This window comes from Cyrtonyx montezumae, unplaced genomic scaffold, assembly GCF_038088225.1.
Source record: "Cyrtonyx montezumae isolate F1298 unplaced genomic scaffold, pur_monq_1.0 scaffold_29, whole genome shotgun sequence".
Taxonomy (NCBI): Eukaryota; Metazoa; Chordata; class Aves; order Galliformes; family Odontophoridae; genus Cyrtonyx; species Cyrtonyx montezumae.
Genome location: NW_027072033.1, coordinates 3,357,973 through 3,384,477, shown reverse-complemented (window position 1 = coordinate 3,384,477; position 26,505 = coordinate 3,357,973). Strand labels below are relative to the sequence as shown.

General features: G+C 39.6%; 1 protein-coding gene across 2 annotated transcripts in view; it reads right to left on the bottom strand.

The window, feature by feature from the left end:
• MLLT3 (MLLT3 super elongation complex subunit) overlaps positions 1-26,505 on the bottom strand; it is a 114,353-nt gene that overhangs the window by 24,589 nt on the left and 63,259 nt on the right. For both annotated transcript variants that reach the window (XM_065740614.1, XM_065740616.1), the window contains 2 exons: positions 14,724-14,843; positions 12,405-13,013 (listed from right to left, as the gene is read on the bottom strand). In XM_065740614.1, coding sequence (XP_065596686.1) covers positions 12,405-13,013; positions 14,724-14,843 — 729 coding nt within the window. The remainder of the gene's footprint in view (positions 1-12,404; positions 13,014-14,723; positions 14,844-26,505) is intronic.

The window sequence follows — 26,505 nt, the reverse complement described above, 5'->3', positions numbered from 1 at the left end:
GAATTTAACTTTAAAACCTTTTTACTTTTGCTCTGAAAACACTATGCACAAAGCTCTCACAAACCTACTGGGGAAAAAGGAGAGAAATGGGCTATAGAAGAAAAAAAATTCTAGCTCTCACTTTTAGAACTAGATTAAAAATGGAAAACTCAGTCTTGGTTTTAAAGCTAATTAGACTGTTTTGCTCAACTAATCTGCATTTTCTGTTGTATGATTGAAGCAATAGCAATACAAGAAGCTATGTAATAGCTAGCTATGGTAAGCCCTGACAGCTGCCATGTGGAAAGCAAGTTCTTAATTTTCTCTTGTTGCTAAATTCTCTGCTGTGCCCTATCAGTGCTGAGAAGGACAGATGTTGATGCCATCCCAGTTCACTGCATTGGAAAGTGAATGGACAGTTTGCTGTCACTTTTGGTGTAGTAAGAAGGCTGCTCATCTAAATTCTCCCAGATACAAGGCCTAGCATTAGAGAAATCCATGTGGTCATATTAACAAAGAAACAGCTGGAGAACCATGTAACTACCTGTTAAACTCCTCTTATGTATATGTTTTTCTGCATTCTGGTATATTTCTGTACCATTAGAGAGCAGGTCTTCTCAGCAGGTACTCAGAGACACTGATGGCAAATGCAGTTCCCCTCTTATCTTGTGTAGCTAAAACTCTATGCCAATGCTTCCAGCACAAACCTACATAAATATTCAGCATGCAAAAATCCATGAAATTCATACATGAAAGTTAATACACACCTAAATATCCAGAAAAACAGCTTTTCTCTAAATTGCTGCTGCAGGGTACCATCTTAGCTTACATACCGTCTTAGCTATTGAGGATCACCTAAACCTATGTCCCAAGAGAAAAAAGAAAAAAAAGAAAAAGATTCTCAAAATTTCACAGTAGACTATATAGAATATCAGTGCAGCTCTTCCCTGCCACTGGTGTTGGGCCTGTCAGTTTTTACAGCAACTTTTATTATATTTAGTGTTTGCTCAAACCTGATTCCTGGGATTTAAGTGGTTATGTTAAGATCTCAGCTTTCATCTCTGTGCATTCTGGCCTCGGTGAAAAGCTTTAGGGAAAAAAAAGTAAAAAATTCTCAAGTGCGTAGAACAAATACAAGTCATGCAAACTCTTTTCAAAGCTACGTAATTTTTATCCAGTCTTGAGATACCATAGATCACTTTCAGATGCTAATGCCGTGGTTAGCATCAGGATTCTATATGCCCATTTTTCTCTACAAATATTTTTGAAGACTCTTTCAGTACTGGTCCTAAGCACTAGGTCTATGCTAATGTTATTATGCATTTGTGCTGTGCTTTCGCAAAAGTTCATGTATATTCATGTATATTATATACACATAGAAGTACACCATGATGATTCTCTGAGGAAAAAAAAACAAAAACACAGAACAGATTGCTGCCTTTTCACTGTCCTTACACTAAACTTACAATAGAACATGGCATTTTTCCCAAAGAAAACAACTGTAAACTTGATGGTTCCACAATAAAAAAGAAAAAAAAAATCAAATAAGCAAGGAAAGGACATAAAAGCCTCAGATGGATCTAACTAGACATAGTTAATCTATTTCAGCTGATAACTAACAGGTGTTGGATTTTACAGTAATTATATGGAGCCATTTCTCTGGATCATAACATAATAGATGTAAGCAGATAAATAAATTTAATAGTAATGAAGTCCATACCATGGAGATTTCACATGAACATGAGTAAAATAATGCATTTTATTTATAGCATTTTTGCCACAATCATCTCAGCCCTCAAAAACTCATGACTATACCAGCGAAGTCATTTATGCCAGAAAAGAACTAAGATAATAAAACACTGGCACTACATTCACCCCTTTAAAGCCCTTATTTGTTGTAGGCTAATGGAAGAATAGAATTTTTTGGGGCTGAAATACAGAATACAAGGCCCCAGACCAAGAAAAGCATTAATGCAAATGATTGGGTTAAATTCACACAAGTAGTCTCAACTAGAAGAGATGCAGCATGTACTTGTCACATACTGAAGCCTAAATCAGTAGCCTAATATAACATATGATATTCCTGTGTGATATCCATGACTTTGCCTCAAAAATGTAAAATTTCCTGTTTTGCAAGACCGTAGTTGTATCCTGGATGTTAAGCCATATCTAGATAATTTCTCTTCACAGCTTAATTTCTGAATCCTTATTATTTTTGTAAGCCAGTGAATTCCAAGCACATCATAGGAACAAAACCTCAATATTCCAGCTTGCTGCCATGATGGAAACATTACTTGCTGATCTCACTGTCCTTATCCTGCAGTGATTCACCCCATCTCATACACAGCAGTTTAACAGCTCTTAAACTTCTGTAAGTGAAGCAAAAAAATTTTTCTCTTCATGACTACAGCTAATGAAAATAGCCTCAGTAGAGTCTACTGAGTTGGAAGGGACCCTTAAGTGTCATCTGTTCCACCTCCTGTGCAATGAACTGGAACTCCAACAGCTAGATCAGGTTTCTTAGAGCCAGCCTGCCCTTGAGTGTCTTCAGGGACAGGGAACTCACCACATCTCTGGGCAACCTATTCCAGTGCCTCACTACCATTCCTTATGTCCAACCCAAACCTTCCCTCTTTTAGTATGAAACCATCTTCTATTACACAAAATTCTGATTCTGAAGCACTGTTACAGTGAAGGATAAAATACTGAAGTGTATCTAAAAATGGTATAATGCCCCTGCTTTTCAGACAGCCTGAAGTTTTTGTTTAGGAAGCGGATGTCAGTTAATTAATTTACTACGCTTTCTCTGTTTTTCCTTACTACCTGGCTGTACTCCTCCTCTACTCTCATTCTGGAAGCTGTCTTATTTACACCAGAATTCCCAGAAAAATGCATAACATGGGAGCCTGGGAGCATATTCCTTGAGGAGAGATTCTTAACAGTTAAAAACCCTTCAAAACCTTTACACATTTTCTAACATGTTTACAACTATTGACTTTTTGAAGGTTAATAGACTGGCCAAGCACATAGTAAATCTGAACAGAAGGTCACATTCTGCCAGGTATCAAGTTGTTTCCAAACAGAAATGCTCTGTCCTGCTGTTCAAAGATTTGCCTTTTTTTCTATATTTTCCTTGGTCCCACTGCCCCAAATGCTGACAGATTTTCTTAAGGGCTCTGGGCAGGCTAGCATTAAGATCAGGGAAAGCAGTCAAGACCAAATTTTGCAGTGGCTGAAGGTGCTCACTGCTGTGGAGATTACCCTCTCCCTCCATCATATGTGCTGAATTCAGTGCTCTTCCTCAACACTAGATAGAAGACATGGCTTGCCCTATTCTACTCTGCCCTGGTGTGGCCTCACCTGGAGTATTGTGTCCAGTTCTGGACTCCCTAGTGCAAAAAAAGACAGGCATTTCCTGGAGAGAGTCCAGCAAAGGGCCACAAAGATGATAAAGCACCTGGAACACCTCTCTTATGAAGAAAGGCTGAGAGAGCTGGGTCTGTTCAGCCTTGAGAAAAGAAGACTCAGAGGGGATCTGATTCATCTCTATAAATATCTAAGGAGTGCAAGGCAAAGGAACAAGGCTGGACCCTTCTCAGCAGTCTGTGGCGATAGGATGAGGGAAATGGCCACAAACTGAAGCATAGGAAGTTCCACACAAATGTGCATGGGAACTTCTTCCCAGTGCAGTGACGGAGCAGTGGCACAGCTGCACAGAGAGGTGGTGGAGTCTCCTTCTCTGGAGACGTTCCAGACCCGCCTACCTGTGCAACCTGGGCTAGGGAGCTGCTTTGGCAGGGGGTTGGGCAAGATGATCTCTGGAGGTCCCTTCCAACCCCTACAGTTCTGTGATTCTGTGAAGACTGGCATTTGCCCCATATAGCAGCTCAACACTGCCATACTACCTTAGATGCTGACGTCCTCTTAGGCTTCTGCCTACTGTCTGTCTAGCATTTTTGCAAGGAGAACCAATCATCTTAAGCCACTATTTTTCTCTGAGTACAGACTGGAAGGAAATATCTTGGACGGCACAATATTTTATCTGCTAACACCTGCCTGTGGCTGCAGTAAATACATGAAAATACCACATGGAGCTAACTACTATGAGTCTAAACTCTTATTTATCTGAAAGAGATATTTCTTTGTCTCCCAGCACTGGTTAAAAGCAGGAGTTTTCAGCTAACAAGGGCCAGGAGGTTTTAAAAAACAACAGGCATTTTTCAGATATTCTGCGCATTTGTAGTAGTTAAATTAACAAATCTGATGCCAGATCTGAAGTGGTGTTTTATGGATTACTTTAAAAAAGGTGCAACTTAAAGACTGCTTTAAGACATGCAAGTAGTTAATTAAATACAACCCAACTGCTATATATTCATTGTTCTGTAACTACCTTACTAAGAAGTTTGTGTTTTTCCTAAAGGCAATGGCTTACTGAAGTACAATGACACCTCACTGTTATCTGTCACAATTTGCTAGCATGCATTTCTACTTGGTTTGCATTTCAATATGCTCAGGCATGCCAAAAAACTGCTCCTACAAATCACAATGTTATAATTACAGGAAGAAGAAAACTACTCATCATGTACAAAGTAATTGGGCTGGAGATGGAAATTCATAAAACAGAGCTGTGTGCCTGTGTGCCTTAACACATGGTGAACTTTCAGAGTTTTTATTCACATCACTTCAATTGCAGATGATCAGGAACACTTATCAGCAGATCAGCATACACAATCTCTTTGATCCTCTTGATGCCAATGTGTTGCTGCAGCAACAGAGATTGCTTTGCACTACTTTTTCTCCCTATCAAGCCTATGAAAATTGGTACAGAAACAAAAAAAACAAGTATCAAAGCAACCCTCCTGCAAACACTGCAGTGCTCAGAAGGGATGGGTGTTTTCCAAGGCCTTGGAAGACACCTCCCTTGGATCCAAGGTTTTATATTTCCATATTTTACAGTTCACATAAATATTATATAATGAAAATATCATTATATTTAAATGTCAGAGAGCAAAAACAAGGTAATGTCTTCATTTTTATTATTATTTTTTTAAATCATGCTGCTGCACTGTCCCACATAGGAAGCAAACAGATAGCGTACTTCAACTAAACTATTCTGTTACTAAATTTAAAAGCATAATCTTTGGCATTTTCTACCTGAGCTGTGCTAATATTCCTACACCTCAATAAAACTATAAATCTTACACGTCACTCCCTGTCCTACTTTACAGACTACAGCAAAGCCAGTAAAACAATTCCTTGACTACCGTACGAAATTTTAAACTGAATATACTAAAGTTCCCAAATATCTCTGTTAGCTCACAGGACTTTAAAAGTACCATACTGTTTTGAACAAATTTATCAGTAATGCTGAATCCCAAAATGTTTAAAATCATAAATGTATTTGAAAAACAGTAATCAACAAACCAGCACAGAGAAAAATTGATAAATACATTTCACTTGTCAACAACTCAAAATCAACATCAAAACACAGCTAGAATACATACAACATATACTACTACATCATGTACAATACATATCACAGAGACACTGCCATACATGGCCAGGCTTTTCAACTTATAAATGGAAAGTTATTAAAGAAGACCAAAAAGTTCATTGCTAGGCAAAGATGAGATTTGTTTTATTTCCTGCTGTAATTTTATAAGTATATTTTGAGCTTGAAACAGAGACTGACTATGTCCAGGTGGAGGCCGGTAACAAGCAGTGTCTCCCAGGGGTCTGTCTTGGGACTAGTACTCTTAACATTTTTATCAGTGACATAGACAACAGGATTGAGAGCACCCTCAGCAGGTTTGCTGATGACACCAAGCTGAGCACTGCATTTGATACAGCAGAAGGAAGGGATGCCATTCAGAGGGACCATGATAAACCCCAAAGGTGGATCCTTGTGAATCTAACGAGATTCCACAAAGCAAAGTGAAAGGTTTTGCACTTGGATTGAATGAGTTTCAGACACATATACAAACTGGGAGAAGTCCTTGAGAGTAAACCTGCCGAGAAGGACTTGGAGATCCTGATGGATTAAAAACTTAACATGAACCAGCAGTGTGCACTTGCAGACAAGGAGCCCAGCAGTACCTTGGGCTGCATCAGAAGAGGAACCAGCAAGGAGTAGGAGGACACTGTCCTTCTCTGCCTTACCCTCATGAGGCCCCACCTGGAGTACTGTGTGCAAAAGCCTGGAGCTCTCAACACAAGAAAGATGTGGAGCTTTTGGAGAGGGTCCAGGAGGGCCACTAAAATGACCAGAGGACTGGAGCACCTCTCCTATAAAGACAGGCTAAAGAAACTGTGTTTGTTCAGCCTGGAAAGCAGAAAGTTGTAGGGAGACCTCACTGCAGTCTTCCAATGTTACAGGGAGTTTATAAACAGGAGGGAAATCAACTTTTTACAAGGATAGATAGCAGTAGGACAAGGGGGAATGATTTTATACTAAAGGACATTTAGATTAGATGTCAGGGGAAGGGTTTTTGCTGTTGTTGTGCCTTTTTTTTTTTTAGCTGAGATAGTGGTGAGGTACTGGAACAAGTTTCTCAGAGTTGTGGATGCCCTGTCCCTAGGTGTGCCTAAGGCTAGGTTCGATGAGGCCCTGGTTTATCTGATCTAGTGTTTGATCTAGTGGTTGGCAACCCTACCTGTGGCAGAAGGGTTGGGCCTTGATGATCCTTGAGGTCCCTTCCAACCCAACCCACTCTATGATTCTATGACCATAAGACAGTTACTGTCTTTTTTTTCCTCTCAAACAGCTGTCAAACAATACTATGTGCACTAATCTAGTTGCATATTTGAGTCTAAATGTTAAGGTATAGTTCAGAGGCTGGATTAGCCATTGGCAGATGGGTTCTACCACATGAAGAGGGCAGGCAGCTAAGCCCCTCACAGCCAGCCAATCTTCCCAAGTATGATGGCGAGAGAATCATTAAGCTAAAAGTGAAAGAACTCATGGATTGAGAAAAAGACAGCTTGATAGGGAAAGGAGAAGCTGTCTGTTCAAGAAAAGCAAAACAAGAAACTGATACTACTTTCCATCTTCAGGCAGATATATTCACATTCCACTTCCAGAAAAGGAGAGCCTATTGCACGTAATAGTGTTTTTTGGAAGACAAACATCACCACTTTGAATATCTCCCCCTTCCTCCTTCTACCCACCAACTTCTGATGCTGATATTGAGTATGTATATGGTATGGTAAAGGTTATTCCTTTGGTCTGCTTGAGCCAGCTGTCTTGGCTGTGTCTCCTCCCAGCACCTTGCATACCCCCATCTCCTCAGTGGCAGGGCAGCATGAGAAGCCAGAAAGTCCTTAGTTCTGTGTATACTCTGCACAGCAATGACTGATGAGACTCTGTGAAGAAAATAAACTCTGTCCCAGCCAAAGCCATGACATGTGGTCAGGGGTACAGAACCTACATGATCAGCATTTAATGAAGCCGAAAGCCAGTATTTTAAAGCCCAAATACACATATTGCTTTTCAGGCTAAAGTTTCTTAATTGAACAGACATATCTCACCTCATTTCACTGTGCAAGGGCTGTATGTGAAGAAATCAGTGCAACACCAGCATTGTTTTCCCAGACCACCTGTTGTGGTTTTGTGGTGTTGATGCCGGTATTCCACACCACAGCATCACGCAGCAGTGAAGGAGTTAATGCTGTGGGAGCAGCAGAGGGGCGGAGCTCCGCACCGGATGCCAGGCAGCGCTCTGTCTGGGCGCGTTGCTCTGGGCTGCCGTGGAGGTTCAGCACGTGTGCTTCCCCTGCAGTTTCCTCCTTAAAGTAAGCTCACGGCTTTTGGTTTGGAAATTTTATCTCTCTCTCTCAATTGTTCAATTTTATTAGATTTAGTAAAGTTACCGTTCCTTCTCAGATCGTGCCGTTGTCTTCTTGTAGACCCATCTCTTCCCGCTGTTTCCCCCTCCCCCCGGAGCGCGGCTCTGCTCGGGCACTGACGCAGTTTCTTTTTCTCTCCTCTCTCCCTTCTCGGTTTCCCTTGGGTCACACCACGGATAACACCGTGACACCACCTACATGCTGACAATAGCTCTGCAGCTATCAGCAGCCAAATACTGCTCAACAGAGCTCTGAGAGCACACCAAGACATACTAAGAATCATGCAGCTGCCTTTCAGAGGGTTGAATATTGCTAGTAGTACCAAAGCTTTATGAACTGCTGTGACTGTGTCCAATACGAGGGCTTGTCAGAATTATTTCCACCTTAAAGATGCTTGACAGCTTCATTTACATTGAGGACTTCTAAGAATATTGTTCCATAATTTAAAAACCTGCATCTAGCACTTGTAATCGACGAGATACAATCACAGGATATCCCATGTAAGGCGAGACCCACAAGAATCATGGAGTCCATCTCCTGGCTCCACACATAACCACTCAAAATTCATACCCTACCGCATGAGAGTATTTACCTAGTTGCTTCTTGAACTCCAGAAGCTCAGTGCCATGATCACTGCCCTGGGGAGTTGGTTCCATGCCCAATTATCCTTTGCTGGAGAACCTTTCCCTAACCCCCAACCAGATGCTCCCCTGATACAGTTCCATGCTGTTCCCTCGTATCATATCACTGCCAGAGGGAGTGAAGCTCAGCACTTACCCTTCTGCTCCCTGTGAGGAGATGCAGCAGCCCTGGGGCCTCCCCCTCATCTCCTCTGCTCTGGACTGAGCACACTGAGGGACCTCAGCTGCTCCTTCTAAGCCCTGCCTTCTAGACCTTCCATTATCTTTGTAGATCTTCAGACACTAATAGTTTTAGGTCTTATACTGTGGTGCCCAGACTGCATACAGTGCGTGAGGTGAGGCTACATTAGTGTAGAGCAGAACAGGACAATCCCTTCTCTTGAATATCTTGCAGTGCTGTGTTTGATACACCCCTGGGTATGGTACTTCTGCTAAATTTCATGTGGTTGCAGATTGACTCATCCTCCAATATGTCAAGAACTCTTCAAGGCCTTCACACACCAAAAGAAGTCCACAACAGCTCATAATTTAATATCCTCTGTGAGCTTACTTAGTATGTATTTGAATTCCACATCCAGATAAAAACACTGAAGAGGACTGGATGAAAAACAGAGCCCTGCAGAACCCCTCTGTTGACTGCTCACCAGTCTGATGTAACCCCACTTACTATAACTCTCTGAGACCAATCCATCATCCAACTGGTTGCCTGTTTTAGCATGTATTTGTCTATCTCTATACTGGATATTTTGTCCAGAAGGATACTGTGAGAAACAGCTTTGCTGAAATTCAAAGAGATAATACCAACTGCTTTATCTTGGTCATCTAGGTGGGTAACCTTGTCATAAAAGGACATTAACTACACTGAAAAAAGACATTTCCCTCATGAACCTGCATTGGTTATGAACAAGGACTGCACTGTCTTTCAGGTGATTTTCAGTGACTCTCAGAATGACCTTCTCCCATAATTTTATCAGGCTCTGAAGTGAGACTGATGAGACCCTAAGTACCATGATCTGCTTTCTTGAAAACAAGGACAGTAACTGACAACTCCCAATCAAATGGGGACTCTCCATATTCCCAAGATCACTGCAGAATAATTGAGAGAGGTCTTGTGATGACATCAATTAAGTAAATATTGTTAGAATGAATTTTATAACACGCTATTATGTCAGAGTATGCCACTGAAGAAGTATCTTCCCAGCTTCAGGCATCCAAGATGGTTAGTATCACAAACCATGAACAAACTGTAAGTAACTACTGACATATAGCAAAACTTTCTATATAACATTGCAACTTTTCACTATTTTTTCAATATGACCTTGTTTATAGGCTATATCATTTATTAAGCTGTATGTTTTCTCTGAAATACTTAGAAACCCACCAAAATAATAAAAGTTCATATTATTTTTCTAACACACTATTACCCCATTACATTATAACATTGCTCAAAAGCCTCTTGTTGGGCTCCCTTGGTAAAACTAACAAAGCTTAGAAGGTCTTCATGAAATTCTGTGGATATTAGTTAACCATACTGCCCAGATCCCCTGTAATAACAACAGCGTGAACCAGGTGCCTTAGTGTACTTTTCCAAGTTTTCCAAATACATTTCCTTTAGATAAGTATATTACTGACATTCTAAATATTATCTAATCACTGACTAGAGCATAGTAAACTTGATTTATTGATAAGCATGTTCCTGAAGTAGTTTTTACTTGCACAACGATATGGACCATACTGGCCCTCCCGCTGGAGATGTATCTGTTCCATGATCCAGGAGGTCATTATTAATGCAGACCAGAGCCGAGATCTGTAGATTGTGCTCCTGAGTGGAATTTAGTAATTTATTTTGTCAGTAAGAGTGGCTTGAAAAACTAGAAAACTGAATTTTTGCTTTAGTACAGAATTAAGGCACCCCACATCTCCTGTAGGTAAACTGCAGTTGGATGGCAAAGAGCAGGACAAGGGGATTAGTGTAGTCTATGAAAAAAACAAGACCATAAACATTATACCACTGATAAAAGACAGGAAGTTGCAAGACAAAGATGTCAACACACATCAACAATTAAAAATTACTTTAAGTACTTGTCTGTATCCTTTTCTGGCCAGTCATCTACAAGCTGCTGTGCAACACACACATCTGCAATGCCTGCATTTCTAACATTCCAGTTACACTGCAGTTTCTTTTGTTAATTCCTGTTTGAAGAACATTGAAGATCTGATGTAAAAATGTATATGCCTTTACATTGGCACCTGAGTAAATAGGAAGCCTAAAATCAAACTCTGTGCTGATTGAGTGGCTGCTCCAAAGGTGAGTCTTAGGGTACCACCATGACTCATAATAAACTAAATATTCTATTTTAAAGACATTAAAATATAATATACACTAAATCAGTTAAGTATGAACATTTTCAGGTTTAAGGGGAACCTCATAACCACACCTTCATCAGCACTGCAGAGAGGGGCCAATCATTTCACACACCTTCCAAATGTGTAGCCTTTGCATGCCTTAACCGACCATGCATTAAAACACCAATTTAGAAACACAACAGAGACTTGAAATCTCTCCCTGACACGTGTTTCTATGAAGAACCGTTGTGGTTTTGATGCCGGTATTCCACACCAGCACATCATGCAGGGAGTTAAGGAGTTAATGGGTGTCGAGGAGCAGAGCTGCAGACCAGACACCAGCATCGCTGTCTCTGCTGCGGCTGAGACAAAGCACATGTGCTTCCCTCGCAGTTTTCCTGACGCAAGCTCTTAGATTTGGTTTGAAAACTTCTGTCTCTCCCAATTGTTCGATTTTGTTGGATTTAGTAAAGTTACCGTTCCTCCTCAAATCGTTGCCATTGCTTTTTTCTTTTTTTTTTTTTTTTTCTTTTTTGACCCATCTGTTGTCTCCGTACCCTTTCCCCTTTCTCCACCCTGGAGAGCACGGCTCTGCTCAGGCGGCCACACAGCCACCAACAGTGCAGTTTTCGCCCCTCCCCTTCTCTCTACCTTCTTTCCCTCAACACCTTGTGCCCCTGTCACGGATAACACCGTGACAAGAACCTAACCATTGCTACCTCCTCACAGCCTGTGCCAGAGTGTAAGCACAGTTATGAATCTGAAGGCAGTAACGGAGTCATACATATAGAATAAAACAAAAGAACTGTTGAATAAGCAAAATCAGTAAGATTTTCTCTATATCCTCCTGACTGCCTCAAGCACAAAGACATCAAACAGGCCTTCTCTTCCAGTTCCTTTCCTTCTCATCTATCTATAAAAGATGCTCCTGAAGCTGAACTCTGCCAGGGCGGGGCTTAAATCCTAATAATCAAAATAATATTGTACTTGAAACAGATGAACAGGCATGGAAGAAATATTTTCAGGAAAGCAAACTTCGATAACGACACTTTCTTACTAGGTATATCTATTAACTTTGGATAGATCCACCTCACTAGAGGGAGGATTCAAGGAACTCCCTGTCCATTAAACGGGAATTGTTGACAGAACTGCCCTTCTTAGCAGACAAATAACAAATAACACTAAATTACTCCAGTCTTTTCCCGAATTCACTGAATTATCTAATGTCTGAGCCTAAAACCTTAGCATGTGAAATACAAGTATCTAAATGAATATCCTTCAATTAAAAACAAACAAACAAACAAAAAACCACCATGAAATTCAAAAAGAACATAATCAAAAGAGCAATAATATTTATAACCATCTCCCCTATATCCATTGGTAATAATGCTGATTTTTATAAATTAAGTACAATTGATTAGGAAATACAATTTGAACATAATATGCGTTAAGTTCAAGCACAGCAGTCAACACCCTTCAGTTTGAACAACTTGCCAGTAAAAAGGAGAAGAGAAAGGAAAATACAAATATGGCACACAACCTCAGAGACAAGGAATACTTTACACATATAAAAAGAAACAAAACACCACTTACTTCAGATTTAGAAGACACATTCTCCTCCATGTCAGAATCATTGGGATCTACAATATCATCAAATGGTGGCAGAGTAGGTGTCTTCTTTTCCAGTGTATCACTTTTAATTTTGACTCTCCCCGTCTTGAGCTGAGACCTGTCCTTTATTTGTTTTTTGTCAGCTGAAGAAGTAAGAATTAGCGATGGAGCATTAGAAAAACTTTTAAATAATGACTCCGACACACTTTTTTTCCTCTTTTTTGCAGAAGGTTCATCAGAATCCAGAACAGAGGGCCTTTTTGTAGGGGTCTTCTTCTCTTGCTGCTGTCCACCTGTAATGGTAAGGGTAGGGGTGTTTTCAGATTTTGGCTCCTTGGACATGGGTTTCGGTTCCTTGAAGGCCATCTTAGGAACCATTTTTTCATCTTTTAGTGGTTTATTTTCTTTGGGTTTCTTAGAGGATTCTTTGGAAGATTTGTTGTGTTCCCTGGAAGGTTCTTTGAAGGCACTTTTTTGTTCTTTCGAGTCTTTAGAAGTTTTTTCCTTGTGCTCCTTTGTTAACTTGTGGGGCTTTGAAAAACTGTTACTACTGCTGCTACTGCTATTTATGTTCAGAATCTTAGCTGGCTCCTGCAAAAAGGAGATTTTAGATTAAAAAAAAAAAGAGAAAAAATAAGAAACAATGTAGACACGGGATTCATGTCAGAAACCTTGAAGTGCAAGGTGAAAAACAAACAGTAAATGACTACATAAGAACTGACAGAGAAACTATTACAAAGTCGTGAAACGTGAACAGTTATTACTGCCTCTTGGTATTTGCAAGACAAAGGTTAGTTTTTATCTCTTGAGAATCATATATGGCCTTCAAGAAGCATTTTAAGGTGAACATAAAGATCAGTTAACATTTCCTAAACTATGACCATTAAACTTCAGAAAAAAAAATTGCAACAAAAGATCACCATATGAATCACATACTGTTAACAAAATTACTTCAGGACCAGTGCAAAACATGTCTTCCTAATGACATTTAAGGTAGAGCTTAACTACCATACAACGAACCCCACTCCAGCTTATTCCAGAGCCTTTCCCTTATGTAAAATGTCGATTGTGGATCCAGACTGGCTATGTCAGACATGATTTGACATGCAACATCTCTGTAGTAAATGTTGTTTAATGGAAAGCTGCTACTAAAAAGGTTTTCTTGTATTTACTGCTGTCTATATTGAGCATTTAATTGCATTTTTAAATTAACAGTTATACATGAGATGGATTTCTGAGCAGGTGACACCTCAGAGGTCCTATAAGGCAGAGAAAACATCAGAGAGAAACATCAACCCACTACGAAAACCTCCGCAAAATAATCATGCCTAACTGATTGAAGAGATGCGGACATAAAAAAAGGACTGTCCCAAAAGTAAAATATAGTGCATTATGGATTAATTCTAAAAGTGTGTCTAATGCTTGCTAAATGTCTGGAGAGACCATACCTAGTCACTAGAAAGGAAAAACATTCTACCAGTAACCTATAACACAAACATGATGGGGAAAAATCAACCTAGAAAATAAGATTGGATGGAAAGATTATTACTTTTTTTTTTTCTCCTCGGGTAGAGCTGTTTTAAACGTTGGGAGAGAAAACAAAATTAGAAAACTGACAAAATAAATAATCACAGAACAGTCTGAGAAAAAACTTCCAAGGCATAATCTAAATTTTTATCACAAACAAACAGAATAGGTCTGCAATCAGTAAGCCAAAACTCAGATTCTTTGGCAAGCTTACACTGCCAGGCTACTTCTAACCACAAATCAATTTTGAAATTTCCTTATATATGTATACACTAATACATACACTAGTATCTGCTAATATCTCACACTAACGAAAGATAAATTACTTTGAAATACGAAGTTGTAAATACAAATCATTATACTTCTCAACAATGAACAATATACTGGTGACATATGAATGGATGAATGTAAGGCACTTCCTTGTTTCCTAGGACAGTAATTAAAAACAGAAATCACATTTCCATCACCCGAATCTCCTAATACTACAAATGGCAATTAGTATTCCATCTGGAAAACTAGAAAAAACACCTATGCACGTTCAAAAACTAATAAAGCAATACTTCACTTAGCATTTATTCTCACTAACAACCCTGTTGTGCATTATTTTGATGTGGTTAACAGTAAGTTTACACTTACGAAGAAATGTTCACACCTATTGTCACCGCAGGACTATGACACGAGACTTCAAAAACATCTGGAGAGACCTTTTTTCTCAAGTTATTTCCCAAGAAAAGCTTTACTGGCTCAAATATCTTCTATCCAAGTAAGTCTCACCTTTGGCCCGTGAGATGACTTCTTCTTCACTTCAGAAAAAGACAAGGAGTTACTAGGAAGGTTGGGGAGATGAAGGCTCTGCCCTGAAGAGAATGATGTGCCATCTGTCATAACCATAATCTGTTACAGGAGGGAAAGCATGTAAGTAAAATATTACCAACAAACTCACCTAAGTAACTAGCAAATCACTGCAGTATGAAAATAAAATTGATACAGCAAGTGGTATCCTTGTTTCTGCTCAACAAGGAACAAGTTAATGAAACCACTCAGCCATCCACTACTGAATGAACAAATCATATCCTTCAATTTCCAGACAACTACAATGCACCCTCAGAAAACTGCAAAACTTCTTCTAATATAGCTGTTTACATAGCATTGCATACTTAGCCTTCTTTCCCTTGTCCCAGGCAATGTCTGACACAATGCTTGAATGTTTGTCCTACCTGCTACAAAAAGATCTGCAAGATCTACTGATACCTCATGCAGAAATGTGTACTTGCATGTGTCTTTGCTCTCCACTAAGGCAATACAACAGAAGATTGTATTGGGCAAGGGTGGCAAGTTTGTGGTGGCAGGGGTGACCTTGGAAAAGAGACCCCATCCTAGACAGAGTGAGTTCCAGCAGTCTCACAGCAGGACACAGCGGAATGCCAAAGAAAAGCTGGTTATGCCTCTAGGAAAAGAGATTTAAGGTTGAGATGGAGAAAATCAAATGGTGAGAAACTGCAGTACAAGTACCAAAGTTGGAGAGGAAGCCAGGGGAGAAAATGCTTCAAGTGCCAAAGCAAGTTTTTACCTATTGCCTGTGGAAAGAACCATTCTGGAGATATTCATACACAGCTCAGAGAAGACCACACATCAGTAGCAGAGAGATACACTAGTAGGGCTACAGTGCGTGGAGAGCCCACACGAGAGCAGTTCTTGAATAACTGGTCTATGGATAGATCCCACACTTAATCAGGGCAAAAGCTTAGAAGAGGAAGGAACAGCAGAGAAATGTTAAGGGCTGACCTCTTGTACTGCTCATGGAGAAGGAGGAGGTGCCAAGAATAAAGGAGTAAAGTTGATCACGGGAAGGAGGGAGGAAGGCAAAGGTGTTAGATGTCCAATATCTAAGTTCAAGCTTCTGCTTTACCTAGTGTACAGTAGATTGGAAGCCCGGTGACCAAACATCTTTGATGTAACAAGAGTCTAATTGCCTGCTTTGATTTTAAGGGCTCCTAAGTACAAACTGATGAACCCCAGAGACCACAGACAATTCAGCCAATCATGGAGTAGTGACCTATGGTTAGCATGTTCAGTGGTAAATCTAGGATGGAGATATGTATACTTCATATTTTAACTCTCCAGTCAATACAAGTCAAGAGGGGCTATTATTTACTATATACTGTTGTGTGTTTTTTTTTCAAGCCAGGATTTCAATTTCTTTGTTTATTCATTTATTTATTATATGTAATCTAAAAATAAATCTTTTTGCAGTCAACACTGTTTGAAAGTTGCTGTGGTAGCCTAGAGAATATTAAAGGACATGTCTAGGCAATAAGTATTACTTTTTTTTGCCTGTAACTTGAGCATATGTCAACACTGCAACTAGAATCCTGGGGAGGATAATGCAGGCAATCAAAGTCACAACTTATGTTTCTTCTCCTTCCTTTTCCATAGGCTCACGTACTAAAAAAATATTTTAAAAAATTATTCATGTGTTCAGCAAACATTGTGAATTAACAGTCCACACAGGGCACATAAAAATTTTAGTCCCTAGTTTCCCTTTTCCATTTCTCAGACCTGTAAGCCAGAGCACAAAAGGAGACACAATGATCAAAGACCAGCAAGGCAGAAAACAATAGCATTTATCTTGTAGTCACAGCAAAGTCAACAGCAACTAGCTACTCTGAATCACAGTAAATGAACTTTTTTTTTTTTTTAAGCTTCGTGAATACTTTCTAACATCAGCTTACCTATGATTTTGGCCAAATTCAGTGAAGCTGAACACAAGGAAGGGCAAAAGTAACGAACAGTCAGTGGTAAGAAAAATGTAGCTGCATGTGAATATCTACCGTGGTTTAAGCCAGCAGGCAGTCAAGCATCACACAGCCATTTGCTCACTCTTGCACAGTGGAACAAGGAAGAGAATGGAAACAAAATAATAATAATAAAAGAGAGGTAAAAAGCTTAAGATAAAAGACAGTTTAATAGGACAGACATTAAAAGGGAAAATAAATAGATAGATAAGAATAATACACAAAACAAGTGATGCATAGTGCAATTGCTCATCACCTGTTGACTGCCTAGCCAGTGTCCACACAGTGGAATCTTCCCTGGCCAACTCCCCCTGTTTATAGTTCAATACAGTGTCATTTGGTATGGGACATCTCTTTGGCCAGTTTGGATCACTGTCCTGTTTTTATCTCCTTTCCAGCTCCTCGTGCCCCCTCCAGTATCCTTGTTGAGATGACAGTATGAGAAGCTGAAATACCCTTGGCTCTGTGTGCTACTGCTCAGTGTATTATCAACATTGTTTTCCTCCTAAATCCAAAACAGCATCAAACTAGCCACTACGAAGAAAATTATCTATCCCAGATGAAACCAGGGCACCACCATAAACCTGTACAACAGATAATGAGAGAGAGAAACACATTTTCTCAATCTCCTCTAACAAAACCAATCTATCAGATCATTAAATAAGATCGCTCTCCTTTAAATTTAAATTAATGCAATGTTTTAAATCCACGAACTTCATCACAGAAAATACCACTTGCATCACAACAAATTAATCTTTCAGCAAAAGGAGATTACCCATTATTACAGAGTTTTAAGCAGGTGTTTTGTTGAAACAAGAAGTTCACACAGTCATGCAATAAAATGATGCATAGGTATGTTGTGCAGAAACAAAGTCTGGAAGATGAAGGTTTGTCCTACCTTGATAAATAAAAGCAAAGAAACAAATAAACTCTGCTAAGGATCTTTCTCCCGAAGTTGGAAGCTGACATTTTCTCCCTAAAGTACAAAATTCTTACTTACTAGAACAAATTGAAATTCAACAACTACACAAATTTTCTTTTTTAAATATATTTTATATTTCTATTATTTGTATAATACACATTCTTAGAAAGCTGACATTTAAAAAAACAGATGAACTTCTCAGATAACTCAGTTTCCAGGCAAGTATTCATTGAAGTATTATTTGGATCATTAATAGCATCAGCATACAGATTATGTATTTAGAAACGGGACGATTCTAATTAGAAATCTACAGGGCTTGGACAGGTGACATTAGTACCATCTGAGGACAGGCAGCTATGGTAAATCTGTCATAGTTCTACACAAAGTTTTTGAAAACAAAAGCTGGACATTCCATATCGCAAGCCATAAAAAATTCAGATTATTGACTCCTGTAGCCTGTTGGTTCGTTTTAAACCCCATAAAGAAGTGTCAGTTGTAGATTCAAACTTTTATTTTATGTGATTAACACTGTGTGTGATAAGATAGAACACCAGTTTGGCATTCCAGGTCAGCTCTGTAAAGAAGACAAAACATCAGGAAAGTCTTCTAAAAAATTCATGTCTTGGGTGATATGATAAGACTCCACACTTCTACCTTCCAAACTGATCTCTATTGGAAGACTTGATCCTGATTAAAATCTCCTAAATCACTGGTCTACTTCTCAAAGAATAAAGTCAACATTATCATTAACAGCTCCTCCAAAATTCTTGCTTTTTTCACCTGGTGAACTGATGCTGACATTCTCTACAATTAGTTTAGTGACATAAGACAACAAAAGCATTTTATTTTATTTTATTTTTGTCTCAACTGTTTCACAAGTTACTGCTCTGCTTTGTACAGGTCATCAGCTCAGTATGAATGAGTAAGTTTAAACAGCCATGTAATGACACTATGAATTCATCAGTACACAAAGCATGAACTTCTGCTTATAGTCTTGCTATTGCCTCAGAGATTTAGCTTAGTACTGAACTATACTCAAGCACAGCAAAGGTCTACCTAAGCATTCCTGTGGTCAACAGGAACAATTTGAAGAAAGATACAAAGACAGGACAGATAGCAGCCTTATTCCTTTCCCTGTCCCCTACCTCCTTTCGGGACCCCTTTCAGCAAACAGCGTTTCAGAGAATTCCTGCATCAGCGACTGAATCCACGTTGTTAACAATCCTCATGCTAGTTCATTATAAAAAAAAAAAAATATGCCCTTATCTAATTGCTCATATTTATTTCTTGCATCTGAAATATGTAGCAATGGGTTCCACTATTTAACCAGGCATCTTCAACAAACAAGCAAGTAAATAAACACACACAATCACAGAATGTTTTGGGGTGGAAGGGGTATTTAAAGACCATCCTGTTCCAACCCCATTGCCAAAGGCAGGGCTGCTACCCACCAGACAGGCTGCCTAGGGTCATAGAATCATAGAATTATAGAGGTTGGAAGGGATCATCGAGTCCAACCCCTCTGCCAAAGCAGGTTCCCTACACCACCTGCATCAGAAAGTTGTCTTCAGCGCATTGCAAGAACTGTCTGGACCATGTGTGCTTGGCCAAGTTGCTCATCCAGCAAATATCTGGATAATTGAAGTCCTCCATAAGCACCAGTGCCTGGGAACATGATGCTACTTCTAATAGCTTATGGAAGGCCTCATCAAGCTTCTCTTCCTGATCAGGGGGCCTGTAGTACACACCCACAACAGTGTCACCCTTACCAGCCTGCCCCTTGATTCTCACCCACAAGCTCTCCACTGCTACATCACTCTCCCCTAAGTGGAGTTCAATACATTCTAACTGCTCTCTCATATAAAGAGCAACTCCACCACCTCATCTTGCCAGCTGATCTTTCCTAAAAAGCACGTAGCCCTCCATGGCAACATTCCAGTCATGAGAGCTGTCCCACCATGTCTCTGTGATCACAATGAGATCATGGCCTTGCGACCACACGCAGATCTCCAACTCTTCCTGTTCATTTCCCATGCTGCACGCATTAGTGTACAGACACTTAAGGGAAGTAGCATCCCCCTGCCTCTCACCATGCCTAGAACTCCACTCTCTTCACCCAGCAAGCTCTGTTTTGAGCCTTGAACTACCCCTTCAGCCCCAGCGGCCCTCTTTTTGTCCCCTTCCCCCTTCATACCTAGTTTAAAGACCTGTCAATAAGTCCTGCCAGTTCCTCAGCTAGAATCCACCTACTGCTCAGAGACAGTCTGCTTCCATCTGCAGCCATCATGCCAGGTGCCGAGTAAATTGCCCTGTGGTCAAAAAAACCAGAATTCCTCCCAGTATCTTTCCCTGCCACTGAAGGTATAGAAGAAAAAAATCACCTGCACATCTGGTCCTTCAACTACCCGCCCCAGTCTCCTGAAGTCATCCTGAAGTCATCCAGATTGGATGGTCCCATCCAACCTGGCCTTGAACACCTCCAAAGACGGAGCACCCACAGTTTCTCTAAGCAGCCTGCTTCCCAAGATGCGTAGGTTTGCTAAAAGCACTCCTGCCCAAGTAACACAACTTGAAGTAACTGTTATCTGTGGTTGGTTTTGTGGATGTGTGGAAAGCGATAGCTGTTGTATACCCCGGTTTTAAGCAAAGCTTTGTGCAAATTTGTCACAGCCTTTTTACATCCAGATCTATGAGATATGGTCTGGATAAAAAGATGAGATGTGTGGAGAAGTGGCTGGATTGCTGAACTCATAGGGTCCTTGTGACACGTGTGACGGCCAGTTGGAGGCCAGTGGCTAAAATCCCTCTGGAATCCCACTTGATTCAAAACCACTTAACATTTTCATTAATGACCCAAAGGAAACTCTCAGTAAGCTCACAGATGATATACAGGTAACTACTTTTCAGGGAGGCCCCAGTGCTCTTCAGAAGGAGATGAAAGTTAGAATGGAGAATCTTCAAGGGAGAGAACAAAAAAGGGTAGATCAGCTACTTCATAACATGTACAGGAAGTCAGAGAGTGACACCAACTCAAATCAGTCTCAAATCCAGTGTATATGGAGACATGATAACTACATGTCAGAGGATGCTGGTGAAGACAAAGATAAAAAAAAAGACTGATAGCAGTACTGTTTAATGAAATAACTACTAGACATTACTGAGCAAAACCAAGAGAAAATGCATATGTCCATTGACATGATTCCCTGTCCTGCCCCAATGTCAGCCCCAGTGTCACCAAAGACAGTTATTGCAGTTTTTTTGGTTTTTTTTTTTTACACTCTAACTGGGCAGTGTCCTACAGCACCATTAGTAAGCCATTCTATACAAAAATTTTAGTTTAGGTTAGGAAGAGATAACTTCAAACAAAATTCAACAAAATCTCATCCTAATAATGTATCCATGAAAGAAAAAATATCAAAAAAGGTGATACTAAATCTTACTGAAGTACAGAAATTAACGTTGTGCTACTATTGTCTAGTATAGTAACCAACTCCCACCACACAACAGCAAAAGCACAATTGACGTAAGCTGTCATCTACACTGACTGGCCTCACAGGCAGACATAGAAGATGGCATTACGTATTTATTTTTAAACCTTCACCTTACCAGGCCAATACTAGAGGATAACTATATTATTGTTTCCTATATATGTTATAAAGTACTATACACATATAAGTATTCAAACTGATTTGCTGACAATATTTTCTGGCCTCTAGTTCTAACAGCCTTGACTAGCTTGTAGCTGTTGAGTTTGTAACTAACACCTTGGTCCACTAGTTGCTTTAAATAAAAGACAGCTTTCCAGGCAAAGACAAAGTGAATCGTTCCCCCAACAAAACAAACAAACAAAAACCTACCAAACCAGTAGCTTTTGAGAAGGAATGATCCTACCTTATTCATACACCTGAAGTGGCCAGCCTCCATAATACTTGAACTGAAGGCACCCTTGAAACCCATTCTGATTTCCTTCCCATAAAACTGAATGCCATGGAAAGAAAAGCTGTCACAGTCATGTGTTTGATTTATGTACTTCCATGTGCCACTGAACAATGGAAGGGATCAGGGAATAACTGTGCACTACCAGTTATCACTACATAATCACAGAATCAGAGAAGAATAGTTCACATTGGAGGGGACCTCAAAAGATCAGCAGACCCAACCTTTCATGGGGAAAGGAAGCCTAGATAAGATCATCTAGCAGCCTGTTCAGACATGCTCCTGAATTGTTCCAGTGCTACATAGTGATTACTCTCACTGTAAAAAAGTTATACTATATCAAGACAAAACTTGTCACATTGCAATTTGTACCTCGACTGCCTCTCTCATGGAAAGAGCCTTCCATTTGCTAAATTCTTCAGTCTTTTCACATAGGACAGGTTCTCCAGCCTTTTGACCATCATGATCCTTCATCAAGACCTCTCCAGTCTGCCCATGTCTTTTTTGAATTGTGAGAACTAGAATTGTACACAGTATTGTCTGTGACGTGACAAGTACTGAGTATAGCGGTATGATGATCACATCTCTTGCTAGCAATGCCACTGCTGGTGTAGTATAGGATCTCATTTGCCTGTTACTACAGCAGTGAATTACTGACTTGTGTTCAGCCTGTCCCAGTCTCTCTGTAAGATGGTTCTTCACTTCTGACATGTCCATCCAGTTAAATGTCATCAGTAAGCTTGGTGCTTTCAATTTCATCAGCCAGATCATTTATGAAGATATACAAAAATCCAGTTTTTTTCTATGACAGAGTAACTACTTCAGTGCCCAGGGAAAAAGGAACTTATGCAATTCACTTGTACTTCTATAAGGCACATGCAACCACCCAACATCCATGTCTCTGAACTGATGCTGGTGGCTTTGCTATTCTGTGTATAAGGAATTGCCTGGATGGCTGTATCCAGAGCCTGGCAGTCAACAACTTAATGTGTACATGCAGACCAGCGACACGTCACAACCCTCTGGGATCTGTACTGGGATAAGTACTATTCAACGTCTTTGTCAGTGATGTAGACAATGGAATGGAGTGCAAGCTGAGCAACTTTGTGGATAACATTGAGCCAGGTGATGCAAAAATATGACAGAAGGAAGAGACACCATTCAGAGGGACAGTGGCAGGTCAGAAAGTGGATCCACATGTACCTAACAAAGTTTAAGGCCCTGCAGCTCTGATGGGTCATTCCCAAGGATGAATACAAGCTGGGTGATTAGTGCATTAAGAGCAGCCCTGCACAGAACTCAGGGGTACTTAGGGATGTAAAACTAAACAGGATCTGTCTGTGCAGCCTTGCTACCTAGAAAGCCAGTTATATATCGGGTTGCTTCAAAAGAATAGTGACCAGGACACTGAGGGACAAGATTTCCCCCCCCTCTACTGTCCTTGTGAGACCCCCCACTTGGAGCCATCCAGCTCTGGGGCACCCAGGACAAGAAAGATACAGAACTGTGGGAGCAGGTCCAGAGGAGGGCTAAAATATGATCAGAAGGCTGAAGCACCTCTTGTGTGAGGAAAAGCTGAAGAAACTGGAGTTGTTCAGCCTCAAGAAAAGAGGAGTCCAGGAAGGTCAGGTTGGATGGGGCTTTAGGCAACCTGATCTACTAAAAGTCATCCCCACACACGGTAGGGAGGTAGGAACTAGAACGTCTTTAAAGGTCCTTTCTAACCTAAACCATTCTATATTAAATTGTGAGCCATTTTTCATGGACCCTTTTCCAGCAAATATTATAAAACTATAATACCTGTACATAAACTTACTTAAAACTGATTCTCAAGCTGCCCTATAAGAATTGCCAAAGACAGCACTGTTATCTACAAACAAGATCAACAGCTTGGAGTAACGACGTATCCAACAAGAAAAACCCACTTAGAGAACACTGAACATTGGTTCTCAGATCTCAGTAGAGAAAGCAAGAGGAACAGACTCAAAGTCTTCTGTTACTGTAAATTTCTAAAAACACACATCCTGTCACTCCTGATATGCAGAAACCACAGTCCACCATTCTACACAGTTATTGTGTTAGAAACTGTGTGAGCTGTCACAGTTGTTCCACATTAAGACTATGTTAATGCACATCAGAGTTACTGTAGGGGAATGGAGCACTGCCTGAAAGCTCATCTGTCTTCTGCCTTTTATTTTTCTTAAAGCAAGGAGGTCAGCAAAGCTAGAATAATCCTGTCTCCATAGGGTCCACACCTAGCTACCTGTGGTTTCATTTAATGAGCTGGTAATTTATCAACATTCTCACACAGCAGCCTCAGAACAGGTAGAAAAATTTCCCCACACTGAGCTGCTGAAAAATTTAAATTGTACTTTTAGTCAAATATGAGATTATCTGTTAGAATTCCAGGCAAAATGATCCATTACTACTGCACTTCTGCAGCACTAAAGATGCAATTATACTTGTCTGGCATATGGAATAAATGGATTTCTTTGTGTGGTCCTGGGCTGCTGCCACCCCACATCATTTTACAGTGAAGAATAAATTCATTCAGTACTGAAAGCACTAAGAGTAACAACGAAAACAATTGCTCTGAACAACTATTTCTATTCAAGAAAGTAATAATACTGTTAACAGAAACCCACAGCCTAAAGGAACAGAAAGCCTCTTAGAATTCTTTTAAGTTATGTGCCTGAAACAAAATAATATATCATTTAAGAAAATTCCATTATCTAGTTATGAAAAGTACAAGCTTAAAGATATAATGCTGCTCAAGGGCAGAGATTATCTAAAGTTGGCTCCCGGTAAAAGCCAGCTACTCTAACTGACACTGAAGGATTGAATGGAAAATGGGAGCAGAGAGAAGAGGGAAATCCTCATGATCTCATAATGAGTTAAATCAGGTATTACGTACGTTTATGATGCAAGTGGGAATATATAATTTTATACAGTGAAAACACAAAGCAGCTCAAATTTTGGTTTCCTAAAAACCACCCATCTCAATGTTTCCTCCTTTTTGACTCACTAATCGATCAGCTGTCTTTAAGGAGAGTTTCTTTGATATAGGAGCAGAGCCACTTGTATTTCCAAAATCATTTTAAAGAAAACAGACAATAGCAACATCTTTGATGCTAAGAATCACTGCTACCCTAAACATGGCCTCTTCCTGCACACTCTGAGTCTGAAACCTCAAACCGTTATCATCACTAAACATGTGAATTCATGATGTTATGAACTTTCCTTTTATGAGAGAAAATCCAAGCCTGAAATGTTGTCTTAATACTACTAAAGAGGTAAGTGACTGATACTGATTCTCCTACCAAAAAGGAGAAAACATTTCACAGCACAAACCTTATTTGCAGCAGAGAGACAAAGATGCATTAAACTGCTGTCTTAACTTGAACTGACAATATTTTCATTGCTGTTTTCTGTAAGATTCAAAAACTGCATCACACTGAAGCAAGTGATGCTTGAGCAAGCCTAAGCTTTTCAGAGACAAAGTCTAATCTCAATATTATTCAGCATCTTCCAAGTTAGTTAGTATCTACTATCTGAATAAGCAGATTAGGTAGCATTTTCATTCTTTTCTGAAAATGAAAAACATGCAATCCAAAATAGTAAAGAACAAGTACTACTAACAACATTAAATATATCATTAAGTCATAGTTCATGTATAAACAGGTTTAGTGGGGTTCAACATTCAAAATCTACTTAATACTAAAGGTTATCATTAAATAAGTATAATTTCATTAAATAAGTGTAACTTCCCTGTTAGTATCATCTCTCTTCCCATATCCATATTATGTTCCATAGAAATAACAAAGCTGCCTCTTTCCTCTTAGACTTCCAGGTTTTAAAGGCTGAAACTAAAAAGAAATGGTAATTGGCTAATCTAGAAAGGAATGGCCATATAATGACCAATGCTTAACGGCATTTAATTGATGAAGACTTCAATCCTACTGTACTTAGTCATGCATAATTTCACACAATATCTAGAGCAAGAGCTCTGTAAAAGAAGGCACATACAGAATTCTGCCACTGCCAGTAGCTTGAGGATTTGCTTGGCAGGAAGTCAGATAACCACCAGAGTCATCATTTGTACATAATATACCTTCTAGGATTTCAAAGGAGGTTAGATTGTGATATATGTTACTAATTCAAGTTAGTCATGCTCGCGTACATCTTAGTTCCTCATTATTAGATACTATACTAGGGAAACAGGGAAAAAATCTCAAGTTTGCTGCAAAAATGATAATACAGTAAGAAATACAATTTATAATATATACAGAAATAGAATGTAAGTAATTGCACAGGATATTTTTACTGAATTTGCTCAGTGTACTCTTTTCTTCTCCATAAATATTTGATTACATTTATGAGAGTAAGGCCAGCTAATAGTAGGCTAATAGTGGAAATAAATATTTCTGAAGACTGCAAAGCTTCATAAAGGACTTTGCAAATTGGACAGGAAGTTGGTAAGATTGAACTAAACATTTTTATTTACCTACCTGGCTATAGAAATAGCACTTCCAAAGCCAATCATATCTTACTCTCTTTAAGAATAAAAAAGTATTTCTTGCATTGGAAGAAAAAAAAATCAGCAGTTTGGTGACCTTCCATGACCGAAGACTGACCATACTTTCACACTTCAGTCCTCATGATACCAAATGTAATATTAAGATAGAAATATTCCACAGCATTAATTTTAATGAAAGCCACCACTCAAAATACAGTTTGCCTTAGCTGAAGTGACATAGAAGCATTGTAAAGCTATGCTAATTTGTTTGGGTTTTTTTTACTTGTTTCATTACCTGTAATATCTAAACGTTGCACTTATACTCTCAGCTAACTGTAGGAGAACCAGTCAGACCTCCATGTATATGAAAGAGGAGATGCATATGAA